Source organism: Typha latifolia, chromosome 4 (assembly GCF_019914945.1).
Source record: "Typha latifolia isolate L0001 chromosome 4, TyphaL0001v2, whole genome shotgun sequence".
Classification (NCBI taxonomy): domain Eukaryota; kingdom Viridiplantae; phylum Streptophyta; class Magnoliopsida; order Poales; family Typhaceae; genus Typha; species Typha latifolia.
In genome coordinates, this window is record NC_133089.1 from 6,954,792 (window position 1) to 6,978,408 (window position 23,617).

At 33.7% G+C, this 23,617-nt stretch overlaps 1 protein-coding gene across 2 annotated transcripts; it reads right to left on the reverse strand.

Moving 5' to 3' along the window:
• Positions 1 to 402: 402 nt before the first annotated feature.
• Positions 403 to 17,809, reverse strand: LOC140787025 (probable protein phosphatase 2C 80). Of its 2 annotated transcripts, none has more exons than XM_073135765.1 (5): positions 17,664 to 17,809; positions 16,496 to 17,313; positions 12,541 to 12,862; positions 1,295 to 1,444; positions 403 to 856 (listed from the first exon to the last, which is right to left on the reverse strand). In XM_073135765.1, exons 2-5 carry the CDS (start codon positions 17,197 to 17,199, stop codon positions 563 to 565), a joined length of 1,470 nt encoding a protein of 489 aa, XP_072991866.1. In that variant the 5' UTR covers positions 17,200 to 17,313; positions 17,664 to 17,809; the 3' UTR covers positions 403 to 562. The 2 variants fall into 2 exon arrangements, with proteins under 2 accessions (XP_072991866.1, XP_072991868.1); XM_073135767.1 differs by lacking the exon at positions 17,664 to 17,809 and adding an exon at positions 17,592 to 17,661.
• Between the last annotated feature and the right edge of the window lie 5,808 nt (positions 17,810 to 23,617).

Consider the following 23,617-nt stretch of genomic DNA (forward strand, 5'->3'; position numbering starts at 1 on the left):
TACCATCAATATATAGGATGCCCTATGTGGCAGATTTATAACTTATTATTTTAGATAATAACTAAGAATTTTTTTGCAACGATTACGCTAAGTTCCATGTGAGTAGAATAGGCCTAGTTATCCAACTCAATTATCTGGGAGTTATTCCTATTGTTCAACCTATAACCTCAGATAGATACTCTTGAATTATTGAAAAAGTAAAAAGTAAATAAATAATAACCTTTTATCTTCCCATTTATTGCACTCCCAACCCTACTAATACCAATCACCTTGCAATGTATCACATTACTTGAACAAATTCAATGACTTCCAAGAACTCCCTATATAAGAAGAACCAACAAAATATAAATATATACAATGTATTAAGGTATCTAACTAAAGAAACTTCTAAAGAGAAAGCAATTTAATGTCAAATGCAAGTGCAATAGAATTAAATATTGGAAGTTTACCTATACATCTTGTATAAGACTCAGGAAAGAAAAGAAGAATATTTCATTACATACCTCAGAACTAATAACATTAGGGAACTGTATCTATAGAAACAAGCAACAGAGAAACTGCCTCAAGTGCCAAAGGCAGTGATGTGAGATACAACAACAGTGATATCATCGAGCTTGCCACCATAATACCGATATCCAGCATCTTGGGCAGCGCTAGAAAATGGTGTCTGCCTATTTTTATCTAATGCTCGCTGGCGAGCAAGTGCAGCTATCTTCTGAGCTGTCACCTGAGGTTCCAATCCAGCCCTGACAGCATGAACAACCACAGCTGTAATCTCATTGTTGTACAAATTATCGAACAGACCATCCGTTCCCGCAATAATAACATCACCAGATGCAACAGGAAAGGTGAATACCTGTAGAGAACAAAATGATGAATAATATACATTTTTGTAACATTAATATCTTACCAGATTCATACTTCTCCATGTAGACTTTTACAGAATTGGATATTTTTGGGTACTGAGGTAACCCACTCACTACACAGCAATGTCAATAATATACAGTTTCAAACTCCAAGAAGGGGATGATATATGGTTTCAAATATAATGATATAAATAGAAGATGGCCAGTCTCACAATCAAATGGAAAAATGCAAAAGGTAATCCTCAGCAAAGTTCCAAATTCTTATCTTCTCTCAATATGGATCCCTAAGATAAGTGGAGTTATGTTGAAACTGGAAGGAGCCAACTAAGTGACCCCAGAGATAAGAGCCACAATGACAATATATAGAAAGAGATGACAGCATACAAAATAAATTAGCAGCTAATAAAAGCCAAAATATTAAGACTCACCTGAGCAGAACTAGGTAGATCACTTGAATTGTCACTCTCAAGTTGGTATGTAAAATTAAAATCATGTTGTTGTACAGGTGATCTAAAGATTGTGTGTCCATCTCTAACAACCATGAAGCCGCTGTCCCCAAGGTTGACAGCACGAATGCCCTAAAATCAAAAGTTCAATATATAGTGGTTATACCAGCAAATACTATCGCATGTACATCTGGCATGAACAGAAATCTTTAAGACATTCAAGTTCGAACATGCAGGAAAATGATGTTACTCCAGTGATCATTACTTTCAGTCATAATTGTAATGGCATGGAAAAAAGAGAACCTCATTGAAATAGTGATGGTCCCTTGTGACACTAAAGGAGGAGATTCGGCTAGATAAATCAATATAACAACTTAACAGTGAACCTAAAAAGTAAAAATATGTATTCATTTGATTTCTTGATAGGCAAAGGATCTAAAGAAGCACCTTTACTATGAAAACATTTGAAAGATGTTCAAAGAACCAACTAAATCCCAAAAAATAAAAAATTACTACTTACAGTTATGAGCTGTCAAAATAATCAAGCCGGCTCAATAAGGCTTCATCAAGCTCGCCTCGAAAATGAGTTAAACAAAGCTTGATCTTCAAAATTGGCTCGAAAATGAGTTAAGCGGAGCTTGATCCTCAAAATAATTCCTTTTACTAAATACATGAATATTTTTATTAGTTTATATTTTTGAATTATGCCTTATTTTAAGGTTGATTCAAGCCTAAATCAAGCTTAATTTAATTCAGGCTTGATCATGCTCGAAATTTAGCTTGAATTGATAAAAGCTTAAAATTGCTTTTTGATCAAATCGTTTAGGCTTGAACTCGAGCAATTAGCTTAAAATTGGCTCGAATTGAAATAATCTTAATTCAAAATTGATAAAAAATCTAGGCTCAAAATTATTTTCAATTCAAGCTTGATTAGAGCTAGATCACGATCAAGCTCAGCTCAATTACACCCCTACTTACAATTGTAAAATTAGATGTAGAACAAACTCAAATACAGGTCAATGAACACTAGAAATATTTGAACCCTAACTTTTGTGACTAAAATTGATGGCCCTTGATTATTTACGGTCAACTAGAAGTTAGAAATAAAGGTACCTATAAAGGCAAAAAAAAAACTTATTGTTCTTCCTCTAGTCAATATAACATGCTTCACATAATAGCACATGATTTTAAGATACTAATAAGCTAGAGCCATCAAAATTTCTAGTGTAATATTCTTAAGCTAACTCCATTGTTATTCAATTACAGACCAGTGTTTGCCCCCCTAATACACATGAAATCGCTAATAAATATCTTGTGTTAGAGATAAACAAGCTCTATACCAAGGATTACCATGCCTGTGGCATAGCCTAGGTCGGCCATCATCATGGCATGACATGACACGTTCTATGACACTTGTTAACCATGCTGCAAGAATATAAACTCTATCCCATGCAAGAGAGGGAGCGAGAAGAGGAGAAAAGGAGAGAGACTATCTGTCGTGCCGCCCTATGCCCCTTGATCATCTATCTGTGCCCTAGGTGACCGAAGAAGACGATGGAAATGATGACAGATGATTTAATTCTCAACCCATTTCAATTTATTCTCCATTTCCATCGTCTTCTCCAATCACCTAGGGCACATACATATGAGGAGAGAGACGAGCAATGGTGAAGGCAAGGGCTATCATCGGCGAGGGTAGCAAAGTAATCTTACTTGCAAGTCGTCTTCCCCATGTCACATTGATGCCTTTTGCTAGGTGGTGTGCGGCATCTCTCGTGCCACATGCCACTTATATTAAGAAATTTAAAAAATAATATGATACGAGTTTATTAAGAAATTTGAAAGGGATAAATTTGATTGTATTCTGATATATGTGATAGGTGAACTACAAAATATAAAAATATACTTAATTTCTCAATGTTCCAGCATGGTGATAATATTCTTAAAGTCTATATGATACGACTCAATTTAAAAATATAAATTACACTTTTAGGTCGATAGATGTAGTAGAAGATATTCATGAGAGAAGGGTTGCCCAAGTGGTCACAAATAATAGAGTAAATTATAAGTTTGTTGGATAATTACTTATCTAGAAAAGACAACATTCTTATCAGATAGCTTGTGCTACACATTAGCTTGATCTCATGTTAAAGAATTGCCAAGGATGCTGAAATTGAAAAAGTGATACATGAAGGTTAGAAAATGACAAATTTTATAAATAATTATAGTTTGGTTCATCAATTCAAGCAAATGACTAGTGATAAGAAGATTATGAAACCCTGCATCGCTATGTTTGTGACCCACTTTCTAGCATTGGAAAGAGATTTCCACTTACGAATAATGGACAATGATAGCAAGTCCGAGATAAATTTCCTATATCAAGCGTTAGATAAAACGAAAGAAAAAGAAATGTTGAAAGAGGTTATAGGAAATAGTGAAAGTTCATTGTTTCTAAATGAATCAAACAATGATAACAAGTCCCACTTACGAATAGTGGACAATGATAACAAGTCTGAGATGGACTTCTTGCTTTAGATAAAACAAAAGGAAAAAAATGTGGGAAGAGGTTATAGGAAATGGTGGAAGTTGATTGTTTCTAAATAAATCAAACAACAATATCGAGATCTACAGAGTAATTTCTTAATCCAAAATTTCAGTTTTCTAGAAATGCTACTGATAATAATGAGGTCTTCATTAAGAGTTATGAATGTAGTCAGCAAGCAACCCGAGATTCACAAGCAAATTCTTTATGATAAAGAAATGAGTTATATTTCAATTAAATAATTTTATTACTATTTATTTCAACTTAATTAGAAAATTATCTTATAAAATACGTCCAATGACATATTTCACATGGAGAGATGTAAACTAAGAGCTAGACAATTCAATTCTACTAAAATTGTTGCAGTTATTTCTAGTAATACTCCAACTAGATGGTGGCACATTTATAGATGGGAAGAGGCACCTAATTGAGACAAATAACTAAGAAGATCTCAAGTCAAATTATGTCTTCATCACAATGTGAAAGAAATTAGACTACTTCTTCTTTGATACACATCAAGATGCAAAGTAAACTGACAATAAAGAAGTCAGAGAAGTTAGTGTGTGTCTGGTAACAACGCTGGATAATGAGTGATAAATTATTAGTAGACTTATCTAAAGAGATGGCATGCCCTCTAGGATTACTAATCCTATATTCCAATTTTAATCGAGTGTTTGTTTTATATAGGACTATGAATGGGATAAGTAAATGAAATGGCATGATTATTGCCAATAAAGAAATTAATAATGATGATTAATATTTTTAATTGATGTTGATTATCTCAAACTTATATGATATACGTAAATAAATTATATTTATTTTAACTATTAATCAACAAAATCAAATGCTATAGTAAAATATTCATATAAAAATGACTAGAACTAAGACTAAAATTTATACCAGTAATAAAATAAAGTAAATATAAAAATGTAAAAGCATAATAGTAAAGTAATAAATACAATTTTTTTTAAATATAGCAATACTTCACTAAAAGTGAGATCGAAATATTTAAGTAATTAGTTGTTTTAAGTAATTAGTTGTTTTTAAAAATTTAAGTAATTAGTTGTTTTATTTATATGTCAAATCTTTCAACGTATCATATTTCTATATACTAAAAGAAAACTTGAGAGCAATATTAATAACAAATATAGTTATTCCTTCCCTCAGATTTACCATCTCACCCTCTGTATAGGATGCTCCATCCTCTCCTCAAGAGATATGTCATCAAATTCGAACTCCTAGCTCAGTCCATTATTTTCATACTAAATGTGGAAATATGAAATCCACGAAATAGCAAATTCAGTCCCTTTACTATATCCCCAAAACAAACACATTCTTAGCATTTTGTCATTGTAATATAAGATAAGGGAGATAAATTTAAAGAAGACAAAAATTGATCAGATGATTAATTGGACCGTGTTTTCACTGAAGATAACCTTTTGACTCACATAGATTAGAGAAGTATAGACTATTGAATAATAATGATAATTCTTCATTGAATGAGTGTTATAGGAAGAAAGAGAGTGAGATATGGGCAGAGGTTGGGACGACTCATTCCGTGGCAAAAAAATAGCAATAGCAGTACTAGCGATAACCCTGGCTTTGATGATACCAAAGGTGATGACATTGTCCTTTCCACATTTGATCCACTGTTACGAACTAGATCTAGACCGATCTGGACTTAAGAAAATTATAAAAATTTGGGTGCTGGTAGTCTCGTGAGTTAAGGTAATGATTCTAATTTCACCTAAACTGGAGGTTTGGATAAAAAGATATAAATAAAATAGTAGAGAGATGTCGAAATAGGGCAGAACAGTAAATATCCAACGTTGCGGCGATCGTCGGAGGGTGGCAGACAACCAAGGGTGATGGTGGACGGCCGTATAATAGGGTGACTGCTGGAGGAAGGTGATAGCTAGAGTTTGGTTGCTTAGAAGGGTTTTATAGTTACTATCTACTCCTATAAAGATAAAGACGATCTAACAGTTACGATAAAAACATTAAACGTAATAATAAGAAAATAACTAAACTCAACTAATTCTCAATACTTAGATACTTGGATGAATAAACAAATAAGTCTAGCCCCTTTATATATAGAAATCGGGTATAATGAGTCATATTCGGACTTAGCCCTAAAGGCTTATATGACTTGAACTAAGACTTGCTTTAAAGGCTTAAATAACTTAATTGAACTTACTTTAGTAGCTTATATAACTTAACTAGACTTGTCTTAAAAACTTACATAAGCATACATTAATTAAAAGATAAATAGACTCGACTTAACCCACGTGGTCGGATTGTAACATCCACATACCACAATAGAGAGATTAAAGACAGAGAAACAAAAAATATCCATAAACCATAGTTATCAACGATGATGTCATTAGATTATTACTTTCTATGACTATGGTTCATCTAAACCATAGTTATCAACGATGATTTCAAAGGCTCACAAGACAAATAAACTGGTTATGCTAATTCCTAGTGGCAAACACAACAAGACCAACAATCATTTAATGTGACTAGTAGAGTAAAATCACTCTATGAAATGCCCGAAGGTCTTGAACAACAATATTTCTATCTGTGTGACGATGATGACAAAAGCACAAATATTTGTGCGATCCACTCAGAATTTGATGTTGCTTTGAATGAATGCTTTCACTTTTAAAACTTCATATAACTTCGTATATGAGTAGTTTATATTTTCTTACTTTCTTAGTTTTAGAATTTGGTCATTCAGTAACTTGCTTATGACAACATACCACATTGATCTTAGCATTTATAAGATTGTATTGTTAATTTTGAATGCAAATATGGTGATTAAAAGTTGACACTTAGTGGGGAAAACATGGGCATTGATTACTTAAGTTTAAAATACGCCCGTAAGTTGAAACCCGATCAAACCACAAGGGATAAACTGTAATTTGCCTTTCCTTTTTTCTTTTTTCTTTTTGAGGAAAAGCCTGGAGTAAGTTGAAATCTAGTGAAAGTAAGCCTTGTCAAGCAGAACTTATCGCCATCCTTCCACCTTGGTGCTAAGCAGTGAGACGACCGCCCACCATCCATGTCCGCCTTTCAAAACATTGGAGCCTCTCAAGAATGGCCACAGTAGTTTAATGGACAAAAAGAGAATAAATCAACAAATCCTAGACCCCTGACTAGTTCGGCCAACTTGGGGAAAAAGAGAAAAGGAAGAAAAGTACTTAAGTACTTGCCAAACAAAAGTAAAAGAGCCTATAAATAGTCTCCCAATCGGACTAAATACTTAACAAAAAAACAAACAAACCCTAAACCTAACAAACTCCTTAAAAATTAATTAATTTAAATAGCAATATAATAGTCAAGTGTTCAAATGGCTGGGATGGCGTTTAAATGCATCGACAAAAGATATTCTCTGTCTAATATGTTTTGAACTCTTTCGAATGAAGTGGTGAACACAGTAGGGCATTTGAATGGCTGGCCATGACTCTCCTCCTCCACTAGCTGCCTGATGTCGCATCCTTTGATAAGCAAACTAGAGCAATTAGACTTCGATTCAATCATCACATATTTTTTTCCCATCCTTTCCCATACTGCACACTATTATCAAATTTTGGCAAAAGTTCATTCTCAGAAACTTTATTACTCAACAACTCAAGTAAACTTTATCTTTTCAACCTTATGGGTGAACTCTAGGAGTTTAATCTTCCTAACATTGTGATGTGGGCATCATCTTCAGTTTGAGCAAAATAAAGTTGCTTGAGTCCAATTTTGGTTTAATTAATCTAATTAGACTCAACTTATTTTTACACTTAATTTGTTGAGTTGTTTTTTAATTCAAATGATAAATTGAATTAGTCAATTAATAGTATGATAAACCTATATGTGAGGGATGTCCGCATTGAGTTATTACTTAAATTGGGTTAGTCAATTTAGAATTTTAGATAATACCTAATCAATTCGAATCCTATTAGGAAATGAATTTTTATTAGAATCTCAATTGATAATTATGGTAAGCTTATATATGGGGGAAGTCTATATTGATTTATTACTTAAATTGAGTTAGTCAATTTAGATAAAATGATCAAGTAGCAAAATTTTCAGTTTCAGCCAATCCCGATCCCAGTCGAAACCAGCCGATCCCGATCCCAGCCGAAACCAGCCGATCCCGACCGAAACGGGTCGGAACGAGTCAGATCTGACCCGGAGGACATCAATAATTGATGTCCCCGCACCCACCTGCCTCTCTTTCTCCTTTTTCTCTCTCTTTTCTTTCTTTCTCTTTCTCTCTTTTCTTTCTTTCTCTTTCTCATGGGACTCTTTTTCAACGGCGACTGAGTAGATCTCCGGTGATCTCGACCTCCGGCGACGTTTTCCGATGAAGATTCGACGACCTCGATCTCCGGCGACCTGGGTGTGTTTTTTTATAGTTTCTAATTCTTTTATTTTCATTGTGCACACTGCACCTGCAGCAGGTGCTGCTGCGCACCTGCAGCAGCAGCAAAGCAACACCACTGCTGCTGTAGCAGCGCAGGTACTGCTGCTGTGGTGCTGCAGCAGCGTAGGTACTACTGCTGCTTATGCTGCTCAGCACCTGCAGCAGTAGCACTATTGGGCCTAGTGTTCCGCCTCATAAATTTTAAATTATTTTATATTTTATTTTGATTTTTGTTTATGTTTTTTAATTGAAGAGTTAAAACATCAATGGCTCCAAAAGAGAACTCATATGATACTGACATTGGGTGGCAACATTGCAGCACTATTGGGCAAGATAAAAGACGTGTTAAATGCAATAGATATATATCTTCAGAAAAAAAAAGGGTCGTACACAAACTTCCATCAAGACAGTTCTCAAAGGAATTAAAAATGCAAAAAAACACATTGATAGGGCTATCTCTAAATATTTTTTCTACAACCATATTCCATTCAATTTAGCTAATAGTCCTTACTATCACATTATGGTGGATGCTATACAATCAGTAGGGCCTGGTGTTTTGCCTCCAAGTTCAAATAATATTGCTATTAAATATCTTGACTCAGAGATGGATGAACTTCGTACTTACATTGAGACATTTAAACGGTATTGAGATAAATTTAGTTATACACTGATGTGTGATAGGTGGAGTACACAAAACAGAAGAAATATAATTAATTTCTTAGTGTACTCTGGCATGGGAACAATATTTTTGAAGTCTGTGGATGCAATTGTTCATTTCAAAAATGTAGATTATATTTGTCAATTGATGGACGAAGTGGTACAAAAAATCAGTGAAAAAAGAGTAGTCCAAGTGATTACTGATAATGGGCAAATTATAAAGCTACTGAAAATTTATTTATGATAAAAAAACCTCATTTATATTGGATGTCATGTGCTGCATATTATGTTGATCTAATGTTAGAGGATATTGCAAAAGAGCCTGAAATTGATATGGCTATATATGAAGGTTAGAGATTAACAAATTTTATATATAACCATGGTTGGGTTCTTAATTTACTCAGGCAGATGACTGGTGGTAGGGAGATCATCAGACCCGGCGTCACTAGATTTGACACTCACTTTTTAGCCTTGGAGAGCATCATGCACTACAAAGATGATATTATGCGGATGTTTACATCACAGAGTGGTCTATAAAAATTAAGAATATGAAACATAAAAATAAATCTTTAGGTAAAACTATAAAAAATATGGCTCTTAGAAATGTATTTTGAGATAATATTACAATTGCCACCACAGTATTTGAACCTCTTGTTAAAGTATTAAGACTTGTAGACAGTAATGACAAGTTTGAGATGGGTTTCTTATATAAGGCAATGAACATAGCAAAAAAATAAATAAATAAATGTGGGCCAAAATTATAGAAAGTGGTGGAAGATGATTGATTCTAGATGGAACAAACAACTACATAGAGATATACACGCTGCTAGTAGGCATGCTTTTAAGTTTTAAGTTTTAATTTACTAATTTACTTTTATTTATGAATATTTAAAAATTTGAATGCTAACAAATTTTAAATTTCTACAGAATATTTTCTTAATCCAAGATTCCAATTCTCTAAAAATATGTGTTTTGAAAAGCGGTAAAGGCGGCCGCCATGGCGGGGCGATGCACCGGCCACCCCGCAAAGTAGCAATGCGGCCTGCCAAAGGTGGGCAGGCCGCATTAGTGCTCGGGGCAGGTCGCTTTGGCACCTAGCGGCTCGCTTTGGTGCATGACGGCCCACTAGACGCGGGTCGGATCGATATACACGGGTCGAGTCGATATACACGGGTCGAGTCGATATACACGGGTCGGATTCTGGCAAACTTTAAAAAAGAAAATAACATCGATCTCCTTAGTCTTCTCTTTCACTCGATCCTCCTTTTCTGCCCTAAGCGGCAGCGAGCGGCGGCAAGCAGCAGCAACAACAAGCGGCAGAAGTAGCACGAGTGGCAACGACGGCAAGCGGTAGTAGAAGCACGAGTGGCAGCGACGGCAAGTGGCAACAGTAGCATGAGCGGCAACGGCAGCAGCGATAGCACGAGCTCATCTGCATCTGTTGCCCCTTCTCGCTCTTTCGTTGCAGCTTTCTCTCTTTCCGACGACGAGATGCTGAGCTATCTCTCGCTCTTTGCTTCCCTCCTTTTCAAGCTTTTTTTCCTATATTTCCAATTTTAGCCCTACTATAAATGGATGACAAGCTGGCATTTGAAGTAGTACTGAAGGGTAGTGTGGGGATTTTTTTAATTTTCTTGTTTTCTTAGGATTTCAGTGATTGTTAAATGAGAAAAAAGGATTAGTTATGATTCTATTTTGGCTACTTGTAATCTTAGTATTAATTTTTAGTTATATTAGAATATATTATATAACATATATAATTATTTTTAATTTTTATATATTAAAATACTACACCGCCTTGGCGGCCGCCTTTCAATACACTGCTAAAAATATCAATAATGATAGTGAAGTCTTGTTGAGGGTTAAGAAGGTAATCAGCAAGCTTGAACCCAATATTCATAAACAAATACTTTGTGATAAAGAAGTGAGTTATGATTCAATTAAATAATTTTATTATTATTTGTTTCAAGTTTTAACTTTCAATATAATCAGTATGCAATAATATATTTCTGATTTCAGATGAAGAGATATAGATTGAGAGCTGAGCAATTCAGTACTACTAAAGTTGCTGCAGCAATATCTCATAACACTCAAGCTGAATGGTGGTTATCTATAGATGAGAGGAGGAACCAAATTTGACACCAATAGCAAAGAAGATTTTTAAGTCAAACTGTGTCTTCATCACAGTGTAAAAGAAATTGGACTATTTTCTCTTTAATCCACACAAAACCACGCAACCGATTGACAATGGAAAGATTGGAGAAGTTGGTTTTTTGTCATTATAATATGAGATTGAGGGAGAGAAATTTTAAAAAAAAGGCAGAAAATAAATAACTGATTAATTTAAATCATGTTTTTAATGAAGAAGACCCCTTAACTCTATGGATCAGAGAAATAGAGGGCAGGTTATTAGATGACAGAGATAACCCATAGTTAGATGAGATATTGGGAGAGACCACGACGAGGGCAGAGGCTGGTATGAGTCGTTCAGCAGCGAGAGATAGTATACCTACTAGTACTAGTCATAGTCTTGATGATACAAATGGTGATGAGATCGTCCCATCTACATTTGTTGAGAAAAGTCAAGAAGGCATAAAGATTGAATACAGAAAAACTGAGGATGTATATACATATCAGCGACGTCGTCATGAGAATGTTGCTTTCTATGATTATGGTACATCGAGTATTTATTGTTTAGAACCATCACAAGATCCATATGCTAGTTATTATCCTTAGTATTCTCAGGTATAAGATTCAAATGCTAGTTATTATCCTCTCAGATGCAAATCACACAACAAGATCCATACAATATGACCAGTATGATGGAATCACCTTTTAGAGCATCAGATCTTAGACATCAATATTTACAAACTTATGGTGATTATGATGATGAAGACTATAGAAATTTACGAGAACCAGCTCGGTATTCATCAAAGTTTTAAATTTTGAGTAAGTTAACACATTTTTTAAGTTTTTAGACTTTATCTGTGAGTAATTTTTATTTTCATATTTTTCTGTCATTTTTTCTAAATTTTTCTGCATTTTTAAATAATATTTAGAATTTTATATAATTAAAAAATAGTCTGATCCGATACGAACGACCGATACGGCCGATATGACCTAGACATATCTTGCATCCGTGCTTGGAGCACAACAATTCTTGTTGTGAGTTGTAACCAACTATTTTTTTCATAAAGTTGCTCTTTGTTGTGCCCTAATTCCATGAACTGATAAAATAAAGCTAAAAGCACAATACATATATATACACACACATACCCCGTTAAATCGATATTCTAAACACTGATGCTGAAGATGAGAATCACCTTTGTTGTAGATCTTTCGCCAAAAGCTTACATAGATAAGAAATATTTTGAAGCGACAGGACTTTCTTACAGAAGAAACATAATCACAGGAAACATGGAATAAAGATCTACTGAATATAAACTGCTGTAAATTACAAGGTAAAAGACTAATTGATATCATCAGATAGCAATTTTAAAGTTAGACAGGTTAGTCATTTAGAACTTCTGAAATAACCAAACCTTAAGATAGAACATCATAAAAAATCTACCTGACTACTGGTGAGATAGAAACAAAAGTTGGATTTCAAACCTGATCTGTGAGGGCAATGATGCATGCTGTGGATGATCCTTTTGCTTTAGTGCTCTTGTAAGCTTTCTCCAGTACCCTTGCTGGATCAATGGATCCTTTCGGCTCTTCTTGTATAGCAGTTATTGAATGCGACATGAGCTCTCTAGCATACTGTCCTGAATCAACACCAAGGTCTGCCCAGCCACCAACACCATCAGCTACTCCTATAGCCTGCTCATCACAAATAAAATGTGCATCTTCCCCACCAGTTTCTTCCTTTTCTGGGTGTGGCAGGTAACATGATCCAGACAGCAGCTTCAAGGTTCTATCACCCAGCATATTTCTGCAACACAAGTAGTGAAAATTACTAATTGATGTAGCTCAAATTGTTAATAGTTATCATATATCAACCAAATTTACAGGTATCTATTCAAAGGGATTGTTTCCAAATTTACAGGTGTCATATATTAGCAAAAAAAATTTGGATTCACTTTACAGATTTTTTAATTTATATTTCTTCTAAAAAATTCCAGAAAATAGATGTTGCAAATAAAGTGAAAGGCAATTCAGTGCAACAAGCAAGCCACTAGTCCCATGTCTATTAATGCAAGGGATTATGTCAAATTAAATGCTTTCACTCTCTCCCATGTCAGTATTGATCTTCCCCTCTATCAAGGCTACTACTTGAACAAAATTGATCATCCATACTGATACAATATGAGGCCTCTATTGTACATTTCTAAACCATCTTACTCAATGATCATATAATATGTCATCTATGGATGTCAACCCCTTATAATCTCAATCATTCACCTCAACATCCTTATCTCAGGACGCTTTTTAAATGTTTGTGACTTTTGTCTCCTGCTTCATCATATAGTGGATTTATGTTCTCAAATTCTCACAATTGTCCTGTGAAGTTCTTCTTTTATCTTAAAGATACAACATGATCAGGCAATACACTAGAGGCACTACCTTTTAGCAATTAATATTTAGTTACATGTAAGGTATGGCAATCAACTTCACCTTCTTGTTGCACAATAGATCATCTATTCATCCTACTCATTGCAATCAAAATTAATCCGTTCTCAACTCTAATGCATCAATTGACTAAAAATTCTTCCCACATACTCAGTTCTAGAGTTACTCTTAAATGTTAAGATTCTAATCTTTTGCAAGTACTTTCTAGTAATTAACCATATCTTAGTTTTAGTAACTTAAATGATGCCACAAAAAACATAAACTACACCTCATAGAGAATAATTTTAGCTAATTTATCTATATCTGATAAAAACAAGTGACTTTATGTTCAAGAAAATTTTACAAATCACACTCTATATTTTACTTATTTTGTGATTCACAACCTATCTTCAATAATTTTATAACTCGACCCTTCCTTTTTGTCTATAATTTTTATTTAACACCTTAGTTAACTCATTTTGTATCTTTAACATTTAGACAGACAAGAGAGGTATTTCTCAGCTAAAAGCCGAAAAGCCAAGCTAATAGCAAAGCAGAAAGGTAGTAAGCCAGCTAGTGTTAGAAGCTATTAGCTGGTCGGTTTTATATGAAACATATGTTTGACTCCAAATAACTTTTTCAAATGTCCTTTCTTCTTGTATATTTGTAGCAAAGTGCTTTTTCTCCACTCATCCAATATTACATACTCTTCATAATTTTGTTAAATAGACTAGTCAACCAAATTAATACCATGTCTTCTAAGTACCCGCAAATAACAACAAGAACATGAAATAGGCCAGAACAAACTTAAAGATGAGAAGATTTCAAAAAGTCCATGGGATTTTAAGGTTGCGTGTCAACCTGAGATGAACCCACTAGACACTAGCGTTGACTTCCAATTAAAACTAAATAAGACAATAGAGATTCATGTTGAAAGCCTCAAATGTTAATTATCTAGAGAAGGTGACCCTCCAATGAAAGATAACACATTTATATATGTTACAAAGATATATCAAAATAAAATACAATATTTATAAATTATAGATTATTATGGTTATATAGAATTGCTCTAATTAGATATACCTAGGTGACATTATATTACACTCGCCAAAGTCACACTATGTGGCAACTAGCAACGAGTTAAGACATGAAAACCTCTCCAATAATAAAAGTAAGGCACATATCAACACAGCCCAAGTTTGAATTAAGTCTGAATCAAAGGCTAAGTCCCTGAATTACAGGAATTTATAATTTGTGCGATTTAGGGAGATAATCAACAAACATCCATATGACGTCTGAAAAATTTGACCAGAGCAATTGGATCGATTTTTATCTAGGGTAGAATTGCGATCTACGTTTTTCATATTTAGACTTTCTTCATATTTGGATTTTATCTAAGGTGGAATTGAGATCTAATCTAGGGGAGAGACGAAAGCAAGATGGATAGGATTAATACTTGGTTTGTTTTAATTACCTTAGGAATCTTTACTTTAAGGTTTCGTGGCTTATATCTTAGGTAAGCATGAAAAGATGAATTGAGTTAGATTAATCTTCTCCCTATCTTTCTCGCCTGTGGCTTCTTCCTCCTCATCCAATCATCCCTCTCAACCCTAGTCGTCCCTTCCCCTTGCACAGCTTTCTTCCTTGCTCTAGTCGTGCCGGCCTATTATATCCACTGTCGGCCTTTGGCATCTAATACATCTTACCTCTCCAAACCTCATAACAGTAGAAGCCTCAAGCAGTAGGATGCATTAGGCTCTAGTTGTGCCAGACTTACATATCCACTGTCGGCCTTTGGCATCGCATACATCTTACCCTCTCCAAACCTCAAAGTAGTAGGAGCCTCAAGTAGTGGGACTCATTTGTTACAATTACTAAAATGACAATTAACATTAATAAGCACAACTAATTAAGTGTGCTACTTATTCAATTATCTAATTACTTTGGTCCAATGCAGCTTCCTTATCCAAGTTTATCATATATACATAATTTGCTATTCTACATTGTCACCTCATTAGCTCTCATTAAAATTTGGCACAACACTCCATAAAGTGAAGCCATTTTCTTACTAGCATGAGTTGAATTCAACTTTTGAAGGCTTGATATTGTTTGCACACATAAACTGTCAGTATAATTCTTTTTATCATTTAGTTATTATTACAATTGAAGTTTTATTTGATTGCTTGATCCCAAAATAAGTGTAAAGGCTAATGAATACTAAGATTTGTGATTATTAGACTTCACTTCACTCTTTTCGCATTAAAAGAGAAACTATTATTAGGCTAGCACATCTCCAATATCTTATGATAATTGGTTATCCTTTGTTCGTAATGATCTTTTAAGTATTATCCTAACTTTGTGTTCTAATTCTTTCATTCTGACCTTTTATCATCATCCTTCTAGCAAAAAGTAGCCCCTTTTAGCAAGAGAAAATACCAAGAAGTATGTTTAGTATCATATCATCCAAATGTCAACAAGTCTAACCACTCTAAATCTCCTGAGCATAGACTGGTTAGAGAAAAATGTCAAGAGAACATTATTGGTAACTTCCAATTTATTAATGTACAATGTACTAAGGATAAGGCAGTCATCAAAAGAGAGAACATGAAATATATGCATGTTTGCTTTCTTCTTCTACCTCACAAGTCAAGACATAGTAATTGACTAATTGCTAATAGTTTTTCTACCTCACAAGTCAAGACATAGTAATTGACTAATTGCTAATAGTTTTTCTACCTCACAAGTCAAGACATAGTAATTGACTAATTGCTAATAGTTTTTCTTCTAGAATGGTCTTTAGAGTCAAAAAGTCTCCTATAAATGATCAGCATTATTGTAGTTCTTTCTCACGATAAAACATGATAACAGTAGAATGCAGTGAAGAGTCCAAGCTGCAGGAAAAAGAAACTATCATTACATACGAAAGTATATATGCATACGGACTCAATGATTGATACTTCTAAAATAAAAAAGGAAGAAAACAGAATAAAGAAAGCACAGAGATTTAAAAGAATACTGGTCAGAGGAGTGCACTGAATTCTCAAGCTGCTGATCACATGCTTCAGATGGAGGCCCATTAAAGGAAACATCATGATCTGCTCCTGCAGAATATGAGGCTGACCAAGTCAACAAAAATTCCTTATTCAATTGTTCTGTGACAGAATTGGACCTAATATTTTTCCCACTTGCATTGGCCCAGAAACACTTGTAGATCACATTGCTACCCCAGACTTCTCGATTTTTCAAACTGCTGCTTATTTTACTAAAATTACCAAGATTTGTGCTGTGATAACAAACATTGGCATTTCTTACGGGCATCACTATCTGCAAATCCTCAAAGTAAGAAAAATCCAGATCGTGGCCCACCGAATGAGTTCCATCAGGTAAAGAAGTGCAAGTAGCATTCCTCTGAAACAACATACAAGGAGACCTTCTGATGCACTCAGAAAAAAGTTTACCATCACCTAAATTTATAGTGGGATGGCTAGCCAGACAAGGGAAACGATTAATAGAGAATGCTCGTGAGAACTTCCTTGAAAGGGACAATGCTGTTTGTTGATCAGATATTTGGAAGAGCGACAAGTTATCGAGGAGGGTGGAGAATGGTCGCGACTGAAAAATTCCATGACTCCCCAATGAAAAACCACAGCTTCGCCGCCCAAGTACAAAATCTGAAGAAAATTGAAGCGCCTTCTGCCCCAAAAGGTATGGCCACTGCATCTTATACTCGTAAAAGAAAATGGTTCTGTGCCTTAAAAATCAAAGGCCAACTTCCTGAGCAACATATAATGGCTAGTCTCATAACTCTCGATTCATCAAATTTGATAAAGAATCCTGAGAAATAGTCATTTGTGAGAGAAGTAGCTAGAATTATTCAACAGTTGCAGCGTCTAAAGCCGATAAAAGAAACGAAAAAAAAAAAGAGAAAAAGAAAAAAGAGTCCCCAATTTACAAACTATGACAACAATTCCATTTTCTCGGAAGCGTGGGAATATCCCTCCAGAAATGGTTTACTTTCTTTTTCAAGAATAGTAGAAAAAATGAACAGAGAAGCAGATATTTCTCGCTCCAAATCCTACCTGAAGCCTAGGGAAAGGAAAGAGGAGGACTACCTATCAATGAAGTAAGAAACCCTAATCCTTGAAATCGAGGAAGAGAAGAATGGAAGGATTGCGCGCGTTTACCTATAATTGTTGTCTTTCCGTCGGCTTTATTAGTGGAAAGATTGGAGTGGGAGAGAGGTGACGAAAGAAGAGGGTTTAACAAACAGAAGAACGAATTTTTCCAGGGCTTTCCACAAAGGCAAGCTTGGAATTTCTTGATGGGCCATAGAAAGGGTTTTGCGTTCCAGATTCTTTACTGGGTAAATCACAAATTGCCCCTGTGATTTTGCATAATATCAAACCAACCCTAAATTTCATTTAGACTTATGTGAAACTCTTTTAACTTTTCTATACATACTTAACTGAGAAATACTAAAACAAAAATTATTAGAGGAAATTCTCCACCATAATGAATTATTAAAATATCATAATTACCCTTATCCTTCTGTTAAATTTACTTACTGTATGGTATTCTTTAAATTTTAAATAAAATATATTTTCAACTACTTCTATTGTATCTTAATTATTATCTAACTATCATAATAATAAAACTATAACTGGCTATATCTCTCGACCAACCAGAACAACAAGAGAAAGAAGAAGAGCCGATTATATTTATAAATATTTTCTCCATAAATTAGAATTTTGCAAGAGGTCTTAAATAATTATATTGCAATTGCTCTGTAAGTCTGCCTCACGAACAATATGCTCGTAGTTATATTATAGGAAGAGATGAAATGTATGTATTCTACCAGTGAAGCAAACTCACAGCACTGCAAAATTAGTAATTTTGAAGGTGTGCATATATTTATCCGAGTAAAAAAGATATAACATTTGCATATATTACTTCGCACATATTTATCCAATGCGCTGACATTGTCTTATTATGCAAATGTTGGTGGAAGCTTTCTAGTTCTCTAAACCTTTGAGAATGTTAATATGTACTAGGAGAATATTTTAATATATAATCACTGCTACTTGGTGAATGTTAATATGTAGCTATTATTATTTCGTACATAAAAAAATGCTAATTTGTAGTTATTATAGCATATATAATCATTGTATACATAGAGCAACTTAATATATAATCATTGCATACATAGAGCATGTTAATTATATAGTTATTGCATACATAGAAAATCCTAATTCATATATAGACATAGATGTATAAATTGTAGATATAAAGAATGGTATTGCATTTATTTATTGTAGGGTGATTTTGGTCTATGCATTCCCTCAGGCAAAGTTTATGTCAAATTAAAGGGTATTGTTATAAAATAGAAGCAAAAGTTTTATTACTTTTCTATACTTTTATCCTAATTCTATATTACATTAAAAGTAATTATTACACCACAATTTTTTTTTAAAAAGTGAAGACATAATTATTATACTACTATTTTAGATTAGAACCAAACATTAAAATACCATACTTTAAATTAAACATATAATTTTAAAAATAAAAAATTAGAATAACTACTACGATTTTTTTTCCTTTAATTTGCAAACTAATGGATCCTTAAAGTATATTCAAATGAAATTAATTAAACTCCATCTAGAGTTGGTTCCAAACATAGTGCAAGGCTCTTGTTATGCTAAATACAGATTAAACTAGAAATTCATATTGAAGCCAAGTTTGACTATAAATCTTCGGCTCAAATTTAATTCCAAGTCAAGCTTGATCAGATCTAAGCTTGATTACAACAAGCAAATGTCACAACTCAAAATTGGAACCATAATTGGTCATATACCTTGATACACTTGAGATACATAAAGCCTTAACAAATAATTTTTTCTAAGTCCACAATGACAAGAAATGTATATGAGTATCTAACTCTAATAAATATACTTTAATAATAATGAAAATGACTAAATGTGAACAATAATGTGTCTCCAACCAAATTGAAATAACATGTATTTTAGAATATAATATCAAATACAACTAAAAATAAAATAGTAAATCCTGAGTGCAGATAAAGATCCCGGTGCATCTCGCTCAATCGCTATGCTAACCAGTATCATAGCTAAATGTAGACTCTGCCAAAAATTAGAAACAAACTAAGGATCTCAATCAGACATAATAAATAAAAGTGCTCCATAAAGTCGAACAATCTCTCTAATATAAAGTTGTGCGAGACAATCTAAGGAGTAAGTCATATGAATGGCTAAAAAGTGGTTAGACTTAGTGAATGTCTCCACAATCACCCAAATTGCATCATAATTTAATCTGGTGCTCGGAGATCCCGAGACGAAGTCTATAGTCACATCTTTCCACTTCCACTCAAGCAAAAGCAAAAAAAACTGTAACCTTCCTGTAGGTTTTTGATGCCCAACTTTGATTTTTCTAACATGTGAGACATCTAACCACAAAGTTAGTTATGTCCTTCTTGATGCCATTCCGCCGAAAATTCGCTCACAAATCTTTTATACATTTTTGTATTGCTTGGGTGAATAATAAATGTGGAAATATGAGCCTCTAACTTGACTTTATTTATTAACTCTTCACTAACTAGGATCCAAATACAATTATGGTAATTGACTAATCCTCCATATATAACATTTGCACATTTTTTTCTTCTTTCTTCTTTCTTCTTCTACCTTTCTTCTTCTTCTTTCTCTTTTTCTCCTCCTGTTTCTACAATAGTGCTGGGCCGAGCCAAGCATTAGTGGCAATGCTATTTTTATTTATTTTATTTATTTTTTGTTTATTTATTTATTTATTTAGTTATTTCTTTCTTAATTAATGCAAATAGATTATTTAGATATTAATTATTTTTATAGTAATATATATTCTTCAATATGATTATTATTAATTATAATTAGTATTATTTATAATTAATTAGGTTATAAACTATTACACATAAATATAGGTAATACTTATATTTATTTATTTATATTTATATTAGATTAATAGATAGATTTGTGAATTATAATTATTAGATTATATACTAATATTCTTATGAGATACATTTTAAGTAATTCTAATAATTTATTATATATTATTATTCTGTAACAAATGAAATACTAGGCCTATTTATTTATTTATTTATTATTTTATAAAGTAAAGACTATATAGTCCCTAATTAATTAATATAGAGTGAGAACCACAACTTAATTATAATTAAATTTTTATCTATATATTTTTTATTTATAATTATAAATCTAACTTTATATAAAACTAAGTAGAAATTCTAAAACCTAATAAATCATGATATTTTGCATCAACGGATTTTAATTAGATAAACAACTAATTTCATGTTACCTAAATATTTTCAGATCCCGAATCCCTTATGTGAGACCCCGTGAATCTGGTTAGTGATGAGTTGACTCTTGGTTGGCGGACATGAGGGATACGTGTTTGTATCTTCTAACTAGACGGTGAGTAGTCTTATCCCTTAGACGCCTTTATCAAATTAGGATCCATTATATAATTATGTATATGTATGTTTTGGCCTCCAACATGATTATATAACCTTATTTAGAGATGATTTCACTCGAGCATATTTTATCATGCATTTAATTAGACTGATCTGGGATATAAGTATACTGGTTATATATATAAATGATTGGAGATGACTATACTGCTAAGACTTTATATCGAGATGATCTCTAGCATGAGTATGCATATGATAGATTAGCACGAGTATGCATATGATGCATGTATCATTAGATATTTCATCTCATCATATATTTCTTTTAACTTTCTTACCACATAATTCTTGATATACATGACTTGTTATAGTACTAGATAAAATGCATATGATCTGTCATTTAGAAGAAAATCATAAAATTTGATTGATATGATAGTTAGTAGAAAGCATGAGGATACCCGAGTAGGCGCGAGGGTTAGGGCATGCTTAGAGATAATTGATCGCTCGACATAGTCGCGATCCTATGGCCTTACGTCTGAGGTCGGTAGTTTATGTGCGCAGCAAATATTCGGACACATGTCGTTCACTAAGGCATATATGGTAAGTTATCCTCATGTAGTTTCTATCAGCTAGTTGGATACCCAGATCTGGATGATGATCATACCTTTAACGGTTGGCAGGGTATGAGTATTTGATTGAGATACTTTTAACGGTTGGCAAGGTATGCTCTGAGCCTTTGGGCTGGATTTGAGATCGAGTACCGAATGTTGACTATGCATAGTGGTCTAGTATGATGATGACATTTAGAGATGACATTGATGATTGAGATGTTAAGAAATGTATATAATTTTATTATCATCTGATATATCTGATTATCGAGTGGTCAATATGCATCATATGTGATTGCATTTGATATCATAATATGGTCATGGTCAGCATACATCATATGTGTTATATTTGAGAGAGAGTTATGATGATAGTATAATATAGAGATTGTTTATATATTGTTGAGAATTATATATTTTGATTAGTTATGACATGATATCTACCATACATTTATATATTATTGATGATACCTTCATATACTCATTCATGACATGGTGTTCCTTTCTGATTCTATTATCCAGTACATGATTTACTCTTTGTTTGACATCACTAATTCGGAGTAAAGTCTATTCACTGAGCTTTTAGCTCATGACTCTCTTATTTCTTTTCTAACCCCCTTAGCTATGTGGTACGTGATAGCGACTTGAGATATCTTGAGAAGATATTTTAGAATAATGAGGTGAGCTATAGGTGTGAGACAGTATAGATCATAATTTATATAGAAACTGAGTTGTATCATTGTTTGTTAAATTTGTATGTTATTGTATCAGACGATGATTTATATAATACATGTCAGATTATAGTGTACTCATGTATTAGTGATTTTAGTTATATCTTGATGGTTTATCATGGCCTATGGGCCCTGCCAGATTATGTAGATGTCTAGTATGGTTGTTGTGGATTTAGTTATGAATATATTATATGTTTATCTTGATGATGTCATGATTTATTTTTGTAATTGAGTATGTGAGTACAGGAGTGTATTTATGCATGATGGCCCCCGCCCGTCTTGTCGCGTGCGCCACACATGCTGTGTGGACGCGTGGGCGTGCACGTGCTCGCACTAGGCGGGGGCATTATAGCTTCTCCTTTCTCTAATTATTCTAAGACTTTCTTGAAATAGGCATCGTCTAATTGAACAGTCTGGATACGATGTAAAAGTGTAGGTCTAACCACCAATTGGCTGCAAATGGCTACTACCTCCTAGTGTGATGTCATATCTATCTTCAAGCATTTGAAATCGTTAATAATGCATTGCTGACAAGTGAGTGTTGTCAAGTGTCTCTCTGATGATTTAATTTTCTGCTCAAAGCATTTACCACCACATTCGCCTTCCCTAGATGATCATTGATGCTAACATCATAATCTTTGATCAACTTTAGTCACCTACACTGCCTCGAGTCAATCCAAGAAACTGCGGACCTTAGACACTGAAGTAGGTTTTGGCCATTTGCTGATAGCCTCGATCTTTTGCTTATCCACCTTGACTTCATACTTGCTAATAACATGCCCAAAGAAAGCTACCTCATCCAGCCAAATTTACACTTCTTGAACTTCATATTAAGCTTTTCTCTCGAAGAGTTTGAAGCATTGTCATCTGATGTTTCTCATGCTCATTTTTGTTGTTGGAGTAGATCGGTATATTGTTGATGAAGACTACAACAAATTGATCTAAGAAGAGTCTAAAAACCTAGTTTATCAAATCCATAAATGTTGCAAGTGCATTAGTGAGACCGAAAGGCATCACTAAGAACTCGTGATGATCATAATGAATCATAAATGATGTCTTTACAATATCATCACGTTTGATCTTCAATTGGTGGTAACCAAATCTTAAATTAATCTTAAAGAAGACTTGAGAGACCCACATCTGATCAAAAAAGTCATCAATTTGAGGTAATGGATATCTATTCACTATGACTTTATTCAACTCCTAGTAATCAAATGCAAAGATTCATCGTTCCGTCTTTCTTATTTACAAGCAAAACTGGCGCTTCCTAAGATGATACACTCGGGTGGATAAAATCCAAATCTAGCAACTACTAAAATTGAGTCTGCAAC